This window comes from Phacochoerus africanus, chromosome 1, assembly GCF_016906955.1.
Source record: "Phacochoerus africanus isolate WHEZ1 chromosome 1, ROS_Pafr_v1, whole genome shotgun sequence".
NCBI classification, from domain to species: domain Eukaryota; kingdom Metazoa; phylum Chordata; class Mammalia; order Artiodactyla; family Suidae; genus Phacochoerus; species Phacochoerus africanus.
Window position 1 is genome coordinate 36262904 of NC_062544.1, and position 17230 is coordinate 36280133.

The 17230-nt window shown below is 37.0% G+C and overlaps 1 protein-coding gene across 2 annotated transcripts in view; it reads left to right on the forward strand.

Moving 5' to 3' along the window:
• The window catches only part of ADAMTS6 (ADAM metallopeptidase with thrombospondin type 1 motif 6), a 322344-nt gene that overhangs the window by 295599 nt on the left and 9515 nt on the right, over positions 1-17230 (forward strand). For both annotated transcript variants that reach the window (XM_047752832.1, XM_047752915.1), the window contains 2 exons: positions 7582-7758; positions 10447-10603. In XM_047752832.1, coding sequence (XP_047608788.1) covers positions 7582-7758; positions 10447-10603 — 334 coding nt within the window. The remainder of the gene's footprint in view (positions 1-7581; positions 7759-10446; positions 10604-17230) is intronic.

The window sequence follows — 17230 nt, forward strand, 5'->3', positions numbered from 1 at the left end:
TAACATTTTCAAGGTTTTACGCCAAGTCAGTAAGGATAATTGAGTGTTTTCTAAGCACACTGGGATAGACACTATGGAGAATACAAAAAGAAATCTTATAAGCTTGGGAAAGTAAGAAATATCCATGAAACAGCTAGAGAATAACATAAGATAGTATTTAATAAAATGGTGGATTGTAACATATAAATGTATAAGTGATATAGACATTCAGTCTGAGAAGGTCAGAATAGCCTGGAGTAGGATCTGAAGGCTTTTTAGTTGGATGGGAGTTGAACTGAATGTTGTGGGAGTATAAGATTTGAAGAAGGGAAGAGAACAGAAATGCTGGAGAAATAATGTTTCAGCAAAACAACTGAACAGAAACACAAAGATCATGTTGTGAAGGTAGGGTGGAAAAATTTGTTTTAAAGTATAAATGGAAGATAAAGTTTGAATAAAGTAGTGATAGGTAACAAGAAGACTTGAATACAGAACTCTATAACGCATCATCCTTCTACAAAAAGTGGGGGAAAAAAATAGACAAGCTCAAAAACAGAGAAACTAGAAAAAATTTCTGCCAACTGCTAATACAGCAAAACCTCCTCATGTGCAGAGTCATTTCACTCTGGTCACTGGACCTAAATTTTTCTGTATCATTATATTTTTATTTTAACAGAAAATGCCAAATATAATCACCTTAAGACATAGATTATATACATTGCTATATACATTCCCAATGCTATTTTAAGATTTTCTTCCAGGAGTTCCCATCATGGCTCAGCAGAAACGAATCTGAGTAGCATCCATGAGGACACAGGTTTGACCCCTGGCCTCACTCAGTGGGTTAAGGATCTGGCGTTGCTGTGACCTGTGCTATAGGTCACAGATGCAGCTCAGATCCTGCGTGGTTGTGGCGTAGGCCAGGGACTGCAGCTCCAATTCAACCCCTAGTTTGGGAACCTCCATATGCTAAGGGTGCAGCCCTCAAAAGACCAAAAAAAAAAAAGATTTTCTTCCCAATTCAACCTCATGTTTTTAGCTTTTTTTTTTTTTTTTAAGCGTTCTCATCTATCCAGTCTTAGTAATGACTTTCTCAAATAGCCCTCTGAGGCTCTTAAGCACTTTTGGAAGCTACTTGAAGAAATATGTATAAGCTAAAGGGACTCAATCACATTTCTGCTATCTTCTTTAAGATAGCTTAATCAAAGAAGTAGAGCTGAGTAGAGTAGTCAGGTTGGGACTATCACCTCCCCCCAAAATTAGTAGCTGTTGTTGTCTCCCCATGGATAACTCAGGAAAACTATCCTGTATTAAGTATGAGTCAAGAAATGCTGCCATCACTGTTTCAAAGATTCTAGCTGAACATCATCTATATCATCTTCATCCTTTGTTCAGGAGGAGATAGGTGATTTTTGTCCCATTCAGACTCTCCTGTTTATTTTCCAAAGGAGATGGGGCACTCTCAAACTACCATTTCCTTACTTTACCACAAAACCTACCTCTTCTCTAGAGGAGTTAAAAATAAGTAAAAGTAAATAGTATTAAGTGAAATAAATGTCTGAGTAGCTATGGAGAATGAAGTTCTTCCCAGAGGAGTAGAACATCTCCCACTCCTGAAAAGAGGAGATCTCAATAGAAGAGCAGGTCAGTGTTCAACCTCTTTCACTTAACTTTTGCAAAGATATTTCACACATTATCTTTTTGACACGCCCATGAAAATTTCCATCTTCTTTCTGCCCCCTTCCAACTATCAGCTGTCTGAGCTCTGCTAATCTTAAGGGTGAGGTTCAACTGGTGAAAACATGTTGCAATAAGAGGAATGTACCCTCTGACCTTTTTCTTTTCTTTGCCAGCTGCTCTAACATAAAATTTCCATTGTTGCAAAGCCAGGAACCATTTTCATTTTCCCCATCAGTGAAACCCACCCAGTGCTTATGACAAAAAGGGGGGGGGGTAAATTATCTTGGTGGAAAATGGCTCTTCTGCAATCTTTCGTGAAACTAATGAGGCCATGGCTTTCCCATTTCCTAGCCTCACTCTTGGGATCACCCATGATGTGTCAGACATAAATAGTTATGTTTTTGCCCTCTCTTGGCATGTGACTCTTAAAGCACTAGTGCATACTACTGAGGCTCCAGCAATCCGTAGCGATTCTTTTGATGTATTAGAATGGTTTCTTTTGACTCCCACAGAGTACCCATTGAAAAAGGTCTGTTTCTTGTACTTATTCTTGGAAAGTTGAATGCTGGCATCATCCTCAAATGACTTTATGGGATTTACATTTAGGTGGCATTATTTAAGAATGATGGTGGCGGGGGAGGGAGCTACCTACCAAGGGACTGTGCTTTGTTTTAGTGTACATTTGTGCTATCACCTTGTTTACACCTAGATTCTCCTCTGGTACTATAACTAAGTTAAACCCACCTCTCCAGAGAGAATTCAGTCTAACCTCAAAATGTTAATGTTTCTATCCTTTATAAGTGAAAGCCAAATTGTTTTCCCTGGTGTGGTTTCAAATACTTTTTCTGCAAAATATGTTTTTGCTTCTTAATCATAGGACGTTAAACTAAAGTATAAATGTATCTCTCATAAAAGTCACCTCCTGTATCCTACTGAGATGAAAACAAAAACCAAATGGTCTGGCCAGATGGTAAAATTCTGATTATATGAATAAAAAGAAGAAAGATATTTATTTATAATAAGGAGAAATAGTGAGAAATAACTTTACTGAAGAATGATTATCCACTGAAGTAATTATCTTCCACTCAGCTACCTAATGATTTATTATGAGAATGAATTTAATGGATTTTGATATACCTAGACCTTAATATTAAAAATGACTTTTTATTACTGAACTAAGACTTCAGTTTCTAATCATTTCTAATGAATTTTACTGCATACTCAAAAATGTGCAAAAATATACCAAATTTTACATGGATATAAACTAATGGTTATCTCTAACAAATGCTCTGAAGCATTCATTATTAATTTAATGCCTGTTAATCACATACATAATCATGGTTACATCTTTTCTAGAATTTCTTATTTTTTTAGATAGATAAATAAAACTGAGGCTGTCAGGTACTAATTTATTAGAAGCCTAAAGAGAGGCAAAGATGAAATGTAGGCTAAATAAAGCAGAAGGAAGAAGTAAAAATAAAAACAAGCCAAGGGATATCTCTGCTTGAACACAACTCTGACATGAGGTCAAAAGAATTTGCATGATAGAGTTCTACTTAGAATGAAGCTAGTCTAAAGAGTGGCATCCCTGTGCCTTTAATTTTTTTTTTTTTTGTCCTTTTTGAGCGGCTCCTGCAGCATATGAAAGTTCCCATGCCAGATCTGAGCTGTGTCTGCAATGACCTACACCACAGCTCACAGCAATGCAGGATCCTTAACACACTGAGTGAGGCCAGGGATTGAACCTGCATCCTCAGGAATACTAGTCAGGCTCATTTTCGCTGAGTCACAACTGGAACTCCATCTTTATTCTTTTTTACAAGCAATTTTTTTAAACATTCAATTTTATAATCATCCTTAATAAGTGAAATATTTGCAGAGACCAGAGTTGATATTCCTACTATTGACCTGTAATATTTGTGGCTAGATCTGCAGAGCTCAAGACTGGTATATTCATTGAATTAAAATGTAGTTTTCAGTCATTCACTATTTTGAGAATCCAATTGATTATCTTTCTACTTCCAGTGTTATTGGATAGAATATCCTTGGCTTATTTAGTGGAGCTTGGGCTATAATTTTCTAAAATTTTTTCTTTCTCCGTGGAAGATGTCATTGTCCCACAGAGGTTTTGTGTCTTTGTACATTTGTCTTTCAGAACATTTTCTTTTTCAGAGCTGCCATCTGAATTAATTTGTACTTGTCAATGCTTCAGTTTCTCACTAGTGAAATGCATGTGAAAACAGCACTTTGTAAGATTTCCTTGAAGATTAGGTAGATTATGACATGCAAAGGACCTAGAATACTTCCTGATGCTTAATAATAAATTTTAGTGTTAATTTCTGTTTTTATTCTTCTCCCTGTTTTTATCAACCTTATTTGTTTTGTATTGTCTTTGGGTCCCTGGGGACTTCTCAGACACAAATGAATACATTGTCTGTCTTTGTATTGTCTGCCTTCCCTAATTATAAGCAGAACTTTGGCATAGGCTCTTAGGAAGGACTGCTAGATATTACTAGCCTTCAAATAATAGCAGAAGCTTCTTGCTACTGGAAAAAGATATCAGAATAAGCAAGAGACCTATGTCCCAGGCTTTAATATACATATGTACGCTTTTAAAGTGTGAAGGGGGAGGGAAGTGGCACAAGTACATTTTTCAATAAGTGTTCCCAATTAGAAAAGTAATCATAGCCTGAAAATTCCATATACATCCTTTACGCTTCTGCCCATACACCTAAGGTCTGAAGTACCCTTCTGTCCTCTTGTACCTTTATTTTTTAATTTTTTAATAATAATTAATTAGTATTTCTTATATGTTCTCAAGACTTTGCCAATGCTAAGAGCTAAAATACGGATCAAAAGCCTTAGATTTAGTTCCAGCTCTGCCACTTGCTATCTATTAAACTTGATTAAGTTGCTTAAGCTTTCCTCATCTGTAACAAGACTCAAAAACTTACGTCAGAATAATGTATTGAAAATATTTTGTGAACTATGAAGCTCTAATGGAATATGAGGTAGTAGTGTAATTATTATTAATAATAATAAGCAGCATTAAGAAAGTGACAGAAATCCTCTAAGGCTGTGTCTTCTAACATTGGTGGAAGAGACTTGATATGAAGTCAAGAGGACCAAACACAAGTGGAGCAAGTGACAGAGTTGTTGAGAGGTTTGAATGAGATAATATATGCAAAGTACATAGTGTAGTGTCTTAACCTCCAGGAAACACTCAGTAGGAGTTAGCATTAGGTCTGCCATTTAATTGTTGCCTGACTTTCTACCTGTTGCTTACGCTAAGATTGTTTCTTCATTTAAAAAACAGAATAATTGTTATCTCACGGGACTTTTATAGGAGTATATGAATTACAGCACTTAGCACAACACATTATCTAGAGTGTATTTTAAATGATATCACTAATATCATTATTAATAGCAGCAGTAGTCATGGTAGCAGCAGCAGCAGTGTTAGCTCTGTGCCTGGCATAGGGCTGGCAATAGGATTACTGTACCTTAAGTAATATGGAGAGGTGAATCTGAACAGAGCCTACCTATCAGGTACAGTAAGTATATTTAAAGAGTCTGAATTTTTATCTTGAAAGCCATGGTGAGCCATTGAAGGATTTTTTTTTTAAATCAGAATAGAATATAACTGGATATGTGCTTTAAAGAGTGGATTGGAGTGAGGTAAGAGCAAGGGACAAGAGACCCATTAGAAAGCCATCGCGATATTACATTTAGGAAATGTTTGTCTGTACTAAGATTATTGGTAGTGGAGACAGAGAAATCAGCAGAAGTAAGAGAGATTTAGGAATTCAATTAATAGAACCTAGTGATTAATTATATAGGTAGAGTGAGGCAGCACCTGGAAATAAGGGTGTTAATTTGGCTGTGAAAAATAATAACAGGGATCGAGAATTTGTCTCTTGATCTCCAAATCCCTAACTAAAGCCTTTTCTGGAACCATATTGGAAGAAACAGGGTGTTACTCTCCTTCAAAATGCATTGTAATGACATGTTTCCTCAGCTGCAAGAAATGCATTCTGTTACTACGTTCATTGTAATGAAGAGTATTCATGGGATCCTTGATTTATAGCCCCCCCCCAAAAAAAGTTAATATTTTTCTTTCTTTGTATGACATGTACCCGGTTCAAGGATTGCCCCTGACAAAACCCCTCCAGGGTGTCTGTACAGTGTTCATTAAGACATCCCCATCCCACAGCTAGTACATCTTAATTTACCTAAAGATGTACTATCATCTTTACAAATCAAGGACAGTGTATATTTATTGGGTGTGTTCTCAAAGCCCTCTGCTGGATCCTGGAGGTTGGGTGAAGTTGTATATGAATGTGAAGCAGAAATGAAATAATTTTAAAGATCTTATAATCTGATAGGGATGAAAAGACATATAAATACAATTACAAAATAGATTATGATTAGGGGCACAAGAATTCACATACTTTACATCCTCTTTTATGGTACTTGACCTTGTGTTCACATGTTTGTCTCCTACATTAAAACTGTGAGCTCCTTGAGGTAAAGACTGATGTATGCAATCTTACATCTCCCCTCCCCCTCGTCTAGCATAGTTCATATAGGAAATTTGGAAATGGTTTTTGAATGAAAGGTATAGAAACAAGGCTTCAAAATGTGGTGGGTAAGATTTTCACTTGACTGAGAAGTACAGATTTTAAGGAACGGCTCAGATGTGCAGGGAGGAAAGCTGGAGGACTTCAGTTACCCATCATGTTAAAATAGGTGACTCTAGAACAGAGCACTCCTTAACTAACTTGGAAAATATGTAAAAAATAGACTTTGTGACATAGGAAGGAGGACCTTTTCTTCAATATGAAGAATAAACAGTCCAGGTAAAGAAGAGTCAAATTCGTTATGTTTAACCGATAGGGAAAATTCCAGAGATTTTCTGTGCAGTAAGCCTTCACCTGTGATCATGTATTCTTAGCTGCATACTCTAAGAGTACAGTCAGCCTTCTGCATCTGCAGGTTTTGCATCCGTAGATTCAACCAAAGATCTGTATTTGGGGAGTTCATGCTGTGGCACAATGGATCTGCGGCATCTTGGAGTGCTGGGATGCAGGTTCCATCCCTGGCCCGGCACAGTGGCATGAGGATCTGGCATTGCTGCAGCTGTGGCTTAGGTCACAACTGTGGCTTCGATCTGATCCCTGGCCCAGGAACTCCATATACCATGGGGCAGCCAAAAAAGAAAAAAGGAAAAAAGATCCATATTTGGGAACAAAATTCCAGAAAGTTCAAAAAATAAAACCTGAATTTGCCATACATTGGCACCTACTTAACATGGCATTTATATTGTGTTAGGTGTTTTAAGTAATCTAAAGATGACCCAAGGTATATGGGAGGGTATGTGTAGGTTGTATGCAAATATGATACGATTTTATATAAGGGACTTGAGCATCCACAGATTTTGGTGTCCTCCAGGGTCCTGAAACCTTGAAGATACTGAGGGACGACTGCACACATCTAATTCAAACCCTCGTTTTATTCACAAAGACTTCTCATGGCCTCCTAGTGACCTAATTCTTTTCAGAAAGCTACACCTACCAAATCTGAAACCAAGGATTCCAAATTCTAAAAATTTGCAGAATCTTATCACAACTGAATATGGCCAAGGATAGGGAGGAATTGAGGAATAAACCTACCCACAATAAAAGAAGAAAATATGCTGCCAAGAAAAGCAAGCTTTGGATTTAGCTTTTGAAGAACTTAGAGAAAAAGATAAAAGTTCTTCTGCTTAAAAACTTAGGAATTTTCATATCTGTAAGTCTGTCCGGAATTTTGTGTGTGTGTATGTTGAACACCCAAATACACATCTGTTTGGAGAAAGACTTTCCTCAAGTTTTCTTCTATCTTTAGACTATCATCATTCATCAGTATTTGTTTTGTTTCCAGTGCACTCCCAAATGTGGTCCAGGATTCAAGCATCGGATTGTTCTGTGCAAGAGCAGTGACCTTTCTAAAACATTCCCAGCAGCACAATGTTCAGAGGAGAGCAAACCCCCAGTTCGTATCCGCTGCAGTTTGGGCCGCTGTCCTCCTCCTCGCTGGGTGACAGGAGACTGGGGCCAGGTAAGGCAGCTGGGCTGTGGTTTCCTGCTGAAGCAGCATCTTGAGACTATTGAGGTTCCTGATTGGGTCATTGTAGGGACTCAAGAGATAAGTAACAACATATAGAAATCTAGAGAGAGATGTGAGTGTGAGACAGTATAGGCAGCAGCCGCATGTACTGAACCATGTTTCTCCCACATTTACACACTTTCCAGTTTCACCCACTCTTTGGATCCTAACTTTTTTTTTTTTTTTTGTCTTTTGTCCTTTTTAGGGCTGCACCCGTGGCATATGGAGGTTCCAAGGCTAGGGGTCTAATCAGAGATGTAGCCACCGGCCTACACCAGAGCCACAGCAATGCCAGAACCAAGCCGCGTCTGCAACCTACACCACAGCTCACGGCAACGCCGGATCCTTAACCCACTGGGCTGGGCCAGGGATCGAACCTGCAACCTCGTGGTTCCTAGTCGGATTTGCTTCTGCTGTGCCACAATGGGAACTCCTGGATCCTAACATTTTAACGTAAAAATTAAGAGAGAAATAGTCTAGAGGGACAGATTTGAACACACTACCAAAACTTTGGATTCTAGTGCCAGTTCTCTCAACAAATTCAAGAACAAATCAGTTAACCATTGTCTACTTGCAAAAGAACTCTTAACCTCACAGAAAAAAATGTGGAGGTTTTAATTAGCTTGATAATATAATTGACAATCTTTGAAATATTTTTTATACTTATTCTTCGATGGATTTAGCTGATGGAGGCTATGAATTTGGGAAACGAGTACATAGGGCTTTTGGTATGTATTTTTATATTGATTGGATTCTATTCCATTTTATGTTCCAATCCTATTTTTTCTTTCTTTTTCCTCATTTTTAAATTGTGTTATCTTGATAAAGGTCACCTTAAATCCTTTAAAAGCAAATGGGTATATTTGGATAGAAGGAAAATTAAGTGTTCTTTCAAATGTCAAAAGGAAATCTATTAGGCTATATTAAAAAGTAATGCTCCAGAAAGTAAATTTCTAGGCAGTCAATGCCCTTTTCCTGCGGTTTTATAATTAACCTTGTAGCTGGTCATTTTCTAATATCTGAGTCCTAAGTAAATCATAGTGGCATACAACTATACCAGCATGATTTTGTTTGTGCTCTCTAGGCCTGCCATTATATATTAAAAATGGCATTTCATAGGAGTAGTTACCAAAATTATGGCCAAAATTCAGTATTGCTAGAGTGTAGTAGTATCCATAGACCTCTTTGGGGAGCCAGGAAAGATTTTCGGTTTCCATTAAAGCAAACAAATATACTTGCTCTGGGCTCAGCCTTGTGGGGTAATAAAGGAAGAATGATCATTAAATAATTAACAATTTACATTTGCATAACAAATAATGAATAATTTGCTTTTTCAGGAGAGTATTTAATTTACAAAGTGCTCAAGTGGAATATACATCATAAGATTAATTAAGCATTATATGCAATTCAGTTTCTCTGTAGAGTGTGACAGTTTTACAATCTATAATTTATATTATGCTATTAAAGAATCAGTACAGACATGCTCTTATGATTTTTATTTAAAATGAGTAGGAATTTCTTATATAATCTTTGTTGCAATGAACTATGTAAAGATCATTTGAAAGTTTTTGCATGTTAATAATTTCACCAAATCTACAGTTATCAATTTGAGATTGTTCTTTTAAATATTGTCCTTTTCTTCTCATCTTTGTTTTCAATTCAGTTTCCTAAAATTGAAATTAATCAGTGAAAATGCCTTTTCAAAGACACTTTAATACATCTTTATGGTGCATTTATTTATTATTCTGTATTTAGAAACTTCAAAATAAAATGTCTGAATATCCTTGCAAGTCCTGTAAGTGCTTTGAGAGTTTTTGCAAACAAATCCAACAGGGCCTGGGTTTGTTTACTTTGTAAACATCACTATCACCTGTCTTCACACCACTGGCTCCTCATCTCTTTGATTCCAAACCTCACAGGCTTTCTGGTATTCTGGGCTGAAGGCCCAAATAATTGACCTCGGCTTCATTCTTCAGCCTAGACAGCTGATCATTCCCAGCTGAAACCAAGTCCCTGTGAGAGTAACTTCAATTCAAAGTAACTGAGTCCCGAAGTAGATAAAAAAGGAGAGGGAGACATGCTAATCGGCTAACATCAAACCTCTTCTCAGATTTGTCTCAGATTTGTGTGAAAATACCTTATAAAACTCAAGGTATTTATTTAAACTCTTTTTTTTTTTAAACTGACCCCATTACCAGGTTTCATAGCAGTCACTGCTGTTATACTGAACTAACATTTTGATCAGTTCAGAGCATTCCAGTAAATCATCAGGTTGTTATCCCACAAACCTATAATAGAGAGCAATAGTAATCCCAGAATCTCTGATTAATTATTCTACTTCATCACAAAGATTTTTCTCATATACTCCTGTTAAAGTTCACCAGCACTGCTTGGAACTGTTGGAATAATAGCCTAAGAAATCTCCACATATTGTCTTCTGGAAACTATAATGCTTTCATCTTCTAGGGTAATAACATAATTCTTGAGTTTCCAAATCAATACTATAGTAGAATGACCTAATCATATACCTCTCCAAAATGAACTACTTATGGGCTTTAAAAGCTAGTGTGTGGTATTTGAAATGACATACCTTCTGAAAATGATGAGATCAGTGTTTCATTTTTCTGTCTTTTGGTTTAGTGTTCTGCTCAGTGTGGCCTTGGACAGCAAATGCGGACTGTACAATGTCTTTCCTACACTGGACAGGCATCGAGTGACTGTCCAGAAACTGCTCGGCCTCCATCAATGCAGCAGTGTGAAAGCAAATGTGACAGTACCCCCATTTCCAGTACTGAAGGTAAGTTTCCCATGGAGAAAGGGCCTGAGGTCTCAAGTGATTCACCTGTCCTAATTTCCAGGGCATGAAGAGCCCTATAAAATCACTGATGTAGGTGTGTTGGTAGAGAACATTTGTTAAAGCTATGTATGTACTGGATAGATAATCTAGAAACCTATTTTTTTTTTTTCTGGCTATCCACTAACTATATGACCTTGTTAAATCACTTAACGTTTCTGGAGTTGTTTACTTATCTATACAATGAAAGGTTGGAGTGGATAGATAATCTCTAAGATTCTGTCCAACCTGTCATTCTGCTTGACTTGTACTGGAAATATAAAGATGATTTCTAATGAACCAAGCTTAAAAGTGAAAACTTCTGTTTCCTTTTGGCTATAACAATGGATCTCTACTATTGCGAAGATTAAAATACATACCAGTTATATATATAATGAAAGCACATATTTGAAACTGTCTGTGTTTCAAGTGCTAATTTTCTCATTGTAGAAAAATATAATTACACAGCTGTTTATATAAGAGGACAAAAGTCTTCAGACTCTAAAATTTTTCTTTGTTATATATGGGGAAATCCCTTTATTAAGAGCAGATGCCCATCCAAATCCTGAATTTTTTTATATCTTATTTAAATAAACATACTTTTAAAAATTCAGTTAAGCACTCATTTGAAATTTCCTAAATGCTGCTATGTACAAGGCACTATAACAGAAACTAGGGAGTATGGAGACAGAGATGGCATAGTCGGGAAGTTCAGACCACCTTCTCATATAAAAATAGAGGCATGATCAAAGAGGCATGCACAAACATTTGAAGCCATGGAATTTATTATGTAAGAAACCCAGCTGTAGGACTCTGCTTCAAAAATAATAAAAAAAAAAAAGAGCCATACTGAATATAATTTAATACCTTTCAAATGAAAATGATATGACAAATCTTTTAAAAAGAAATTGTTCCCATTAACCCCAAGCTCCCAATCCATCTCACTCCTTCCCCCTCCCCCCAGGCAACCACAAGTATGATTTGAGGTGTATAACCGCTTGGGTTAATATATGCAAACTATTGCTTTTGGAATGGATTAGCAATGAGATCCTGCTGTATAGCAGTGAAAACTATGTCTAGTTACTTATGATGGAGCATGATAATGGGAGAAAAAGAATGTATACATGTATGTATAACTGGGTCATCATGCTGTACAGTAGGAAAAAAATTGTATTGGGGAAATAACAATTTAAAAAAATGAATTCTACAAATTCCATAAATTAATAAAAACAAATATCAAGTGTGGGAAAAAAAAAAAAAAACTTGTGACTTTATTTGGGTAATTTATGCACATTTTTGGCCATGCCCACAGCATGTGGAAGTTCCTGGGCCAGGGATCGAACTCACATCACAGCAGCTTCCCAAGCCACTGCAGTGACAACACCAGATCTTTAACCCCCTGTGCCACAAAGAAACTCCTATACATATTTTTATAGCTAGACATGATAAACAATTTTTTTGTCTTTTTTTCTGTTTTTTTTAGGGCCACACCTACGGCATGTGGAGGTTCCTAGGCTGGGGGTTGAATCGGAGCTCTTGCTACTGACCTACACCACAGCTCATGGCAATGCCAGATCCTTGGCCCCCTGAGTGAAGCCAGGGATTGAACCGGCAACCTCATGGTTACTAGTTAGGTTCATTAACCGCTGAGCTACAATGGGAACTCCATGATAAACAATTTTAAAGGTGATTAGACTGTTCTCATCTTCTTTTATTCTCTAGAGGATGAGTTTGAACCCAACCATTTTTTTTGGCTTATTGACATAGATTACATATTCATACAACTATAAAAATTAAAGAAATTGTTTTGTAAATATTACTCTTATTTGTTTCCAGACTGGAAACAGTAATTTTGCAAAGGTGTTTGCTGACTTCAGTAACCATTCATGTGCTTTAAAAATATGTGTATGGGAGTTCCTATCGTGGCGCAGTGGTTAATGAATGCAACTAAGAATCATGAGGTTGCGTGTTCGATCCCTGGCCTTGCTCAGTGGGTTAATGATCCCGTGTTGCCGTGAGCTGTGGTGTAGGTTGCAGACACGGCTCGGATCCCGCATTGCTGTGGCTCTGGTGTAGGCCGGCAGCTTCAGCTCCGATTCAACCCCTAGCCTGGGAACCTCCATATGCTGTGGGAGCGGCCCAAGAAATAGCAAAAAGACAAAAAAATAAAAAATAAAAAATAAAAGTATATGTATAGAATATTTAATTATAAACTGTGCTAAACTCTTCACTATTATAATTATTCTTTTTCTAACATACCATCATTTCTTACCTACTTCAATAACTCTCCTTTCAGTTTTCTTTCCTTATTATATATTATTTTTTATTTTTCATTATACAATACTTTATATGTACCAAATATATATTGTGTAGTTTAAAAAAAAAAGAAATTATTCCTTTTGACCAGATTTATCTAGTTTGGAGGATTTTTTAAATTCTGTTTTTAATGTTTCCATAAAGAATTTCATTTAGGAAGAGCAATCATCTTGTATGAGAGGATACAGAAAACTTATATCTTTACAAGTGGCCTGATTTTATATCTGAGCCTCAATACAATATACTTATTGTGTAAATAACTCTTTCAAAGAAATATAGCCTTACCCTACATTAATTCAAAATAACAATTTTATTTTGCAGAATCTTTGGCTATAGTGTCATCTATTTCTTTTTGTCCCTTTCTTTGGTAAGGAACATTGTGAAAATCTAGCTGTCCCTCTCGAGAAGGACTCAAAACCTGAGAAGCGGAAGTACTTTTAATAACAAAACTATTTCCTTTAAATGATCTAAGTTTTAAAAATCTCTTTTCCATAAGACCTGCAGAAAACGGCTCTTATCTATTGTAAATTATTGGCAATCAGTCACATGGGTTTGGGAGTCTGTTCTTCAGAGCTAGAAGATGAGAGGTTAAGGTAGAAGAGAAGATACAACTATCATATTAAAATATGTTTGTTGTGTTAGAGTCTTTGTATTTACTATCCACTTTATATATCTCATATACATAAATGTCTATGTGTGTATTAATATAATCATGATAACAGCCTTTAGAGAGTTGGTATTACTGATGAGGAAACTAAGGTACAGAGAGAGAGAATGACTTGTCCACATTACAAGACTAGGAAGTAATAGAGTCCTGATTTGAAGTTAGATTTGGAAGAGCCCTAGGACATGTCATTTTCAACTACATTTATATGCTATTTGTAGTTCACCCTCTAAAGTTGGGCATTTTAACATGAAAACATAGCTTCTGGTTATGAAGTGTAGACACTCTACGTCAAAAGATTAAGGCTTAACTGTTGTTGAAGGAACTGGCTTTTTCACATGCCTACAATAATATATGTTGAAGATATGTTTATAACTTCATTTTAGGCCATTTTAATGATTTCTGCAAAAACTTCCCTGTAATGGATAATTAGCATACATAAGCTTTGCAGCTAAAGATGTAATGCTGTTTTTTTTAGAGTGGGCAGAATATCATTTGCAACTGCCTTAAAGAAATTCTCTTAAAATGGATAGGTGTTAGTTAATCTCATGCTTTTTGGATTATTTAGAGAAGTACCTCATAGTCATTCTGCCTGGCCAAATCACCTATTATTAACATTAATCTGAGATAAGCAGTTAAGACAATATTTTTAGCCTTCTCAGTAAAGGAGGAAACTTTTAGGAAATTACTAATCCTGCAAAGTATGACTAATCCTAGAATTGTTATTCCCTAAATCTGTTGACTCATATAAGATAAAATCACTGTCTCTTATAAAATCACAATCAAAGTAGAAACAGTATATCTGTTGTAACTCATTTTGTCTTTTCTTTAGCTTCCCAATAGCATATATTGAATATATTCAAATACCTGGAACTATCTGTTCATTTCCTCAGAAGCTACTTATTAAATGCTTGCTGTGGCTATCCTCTGCCATTTGCTGTGGAAAGTTCAAATGCATTTAAAAGTTCATAGTCTTACAGAGAAGATACTTCTTTAAAAAAATAATAAAGCAAGGTGGAATGTGTTATGTGGAGCAGTTTACACAAAGTGCTAAGGGTGTTCAAATGAAGAACTGATGACTTTAACCTTTTGGATCAAGGCAAGCTCCATAGGCTATGGCCTGTGAGCCAGTTGTAATGTGTAGTTGGAAAAACCCAGTGTGTATGTATCCTGAGAAGAGGATGAAGCAGTTGATTTGAGCCATAATTTGTCATCCATAGAGGAAAGAAATGGGCAGATAACATGGATTTCAAAAGAGAAGAGGCTCTTGCATGAAAGTAATGTGAGAGTTAACTTGATAGAGCTTCTGGGAATCAGATCAGGGAGAGAAAAAGTGCCTTTTACAAAGGGGAAGTTGGAAGGAAAGTCCAATGGTTGAGGGAAGGAGCAGGTTTTTGTTAATGCCGGAGGTAAAAGAGGACCCCTTTTTTCCCCAGCAGAATCAGGTTCCCTTGACTCTTAAAGGAGGCTATTAAGAAACTAGTCCATCTCTACCCAAAGCAAGACAGGTTAGGACTATGGGAGGTTCCTTGGGATCTAAAATACAGTCTTGGAGAGCCTGTCATGGCTCAGGGGAAATGAATCTGACTAGCATCCATGAGGACACAGGTTCAATCCCTGGCCTCACTCAGTGGGTTAAGGATCCAGCATTGCTGTGGCGGTGGCGTAGGCTGGAGACTACAGCTCCAGTTTGACCCCTAACCTGGGACCCTCCATATGCCACGGGTGCAGCCCTAAAAAGACCAAAAATAAATCATATAAAATGGTCTTTCAGTGGGGTCTCTATGGGTAACATGGGCCACTGTTAGAATCTTGAGTGTTGTTTCAATTACCAAAGTTTAGCAGATGATTCCTCTCCTGACATCTTATTATGAAAATAACAAAAAGTTTCAAACATACAGTAGAGTTGAACAACTTTACAATGAACATCCATCATCTGGATTCTAGCATTAACATTTTACTGAACTTACTTTATCACATAGATATCTATCTGTCCACCCCTCAGGGTGGTTGTATTTAAATAATATGCTCTAATCATCCAACAGTTAATTCATTTACTTAGCAAACATACCTAGTATGTGCCAGCCATTGAGAATATGAAAGGCTCTGTTCTCAAAGGAAGCACAGTTTAGAAGGGCTTGACAACATGCAAACAAATGATTTTCACAATATGGGGACTACTGGACAGAGTAAGGGTATTCAGCAGAAGAATCATGGAGAAGGAAAGCTTGAGCAGGGCCCTGGAAGTAGTGAGACAGTTGGCCAACAAAACTTTGAGAGGCTGGGCATTCCTGACAGAGATGAGAGTGTGCAGTCACAGTTCAGTGTGGCTGCAGTGGCTGACAGATGAACAGGCAATGGAGGTGAGGCTACAAAGAGAGAGATGGGACTTGCTTTGGGAGGGTCCTGTACACAGTGGAAGGAAGTTAGGACTCTATCTATGAGTTCTAAAGAGCAAGTGAAGGAAATTGGGGAGTGACATGCTTAGGCTGGCAAGTGTATAAAGGGGCAGAGCGAGGACAGCCTTGTCTGCACAAAGAGTTAGAAAGCTGGTCTAAGAGTCCAGGCTAGAAAGGATGAATGTTTGAACTCAGGCTGGTATAGTAAGAATCAAAACCAGGGTATTGAATTGGGGGGAAAAAAAGAATAAAATGGAAAGGGAAATAAAAAGATCCCGATGGACAGTTAGACATAGGGATGAGAATATGGCATGGAGTTCAATATGACTCCCAAGTTTCAGATCTAGGTAACTGGATACTCTTAATCATGGTAAGGCATTTAGGTAGCTATATGGAAATTAAGCACATTAGTCCCCAAAATCCATAATAAAATAATGGAATTTGATTAAGATTTTTTTTAAATAAAATAAAGAGTGGAGAGAGATTGAAGGAATAGAGGGAGGTCAAGGCAACAAAGTACAGTAAGAGAAAGAAAATCAGAAGTGGAGCATCAAGAAATTAAAAATGAATAGTAAGAGGAAAGTAGGAGGAGGAAGAAAGGAGATAGAATTTGCCCATGTTCAACGTCTGCTTTAGTTCTTTATTCCTGAAAGCCTTCAGCTAAGAGTTAAGGCATTATAGGCTTGATCTTGACAGATTGCCACTGATGAAGGTAACACTGCATTCCTGCTAAGAATGAATTATAGACACAGTAGGTATCACTGCATTTGAAATACTACTCAGAGTAATTTTTTAAAGTACATCTGGCAGCTGAGACTAGCCTACTCAGGCTCACATGAAATTCTATCCGAAATGCCATTTTATTCATCTTTATGCAGTTTCAGTTTCCCTTGTAGTTTATATGGTGAGTCTTTTCAGCCTCTCAATAGCACAAGGCACTCTGTCATCTAGTATTTATTGCTGCCAGGTAATGATTCATGGTGTGGAAAGGTGAGCAGGAAAGGTGTGGTTAGTGTACACTGCTTTACCAGCCCAGGCTGTCTTACAGTGGCTTTGGCAGGTCTCAGTCTCCCTCAAGTAAATGACTCTAAGAAAGCCTGAGTAGCTCCTGAAATCTCCTAAGATCCCTGGAACAAAACGGCTACTGAATTTGGGTTTTAAAGTGGCATTTGATGTATTAAAATCAGTGAAAGGAATGAATGGTGAAGATCA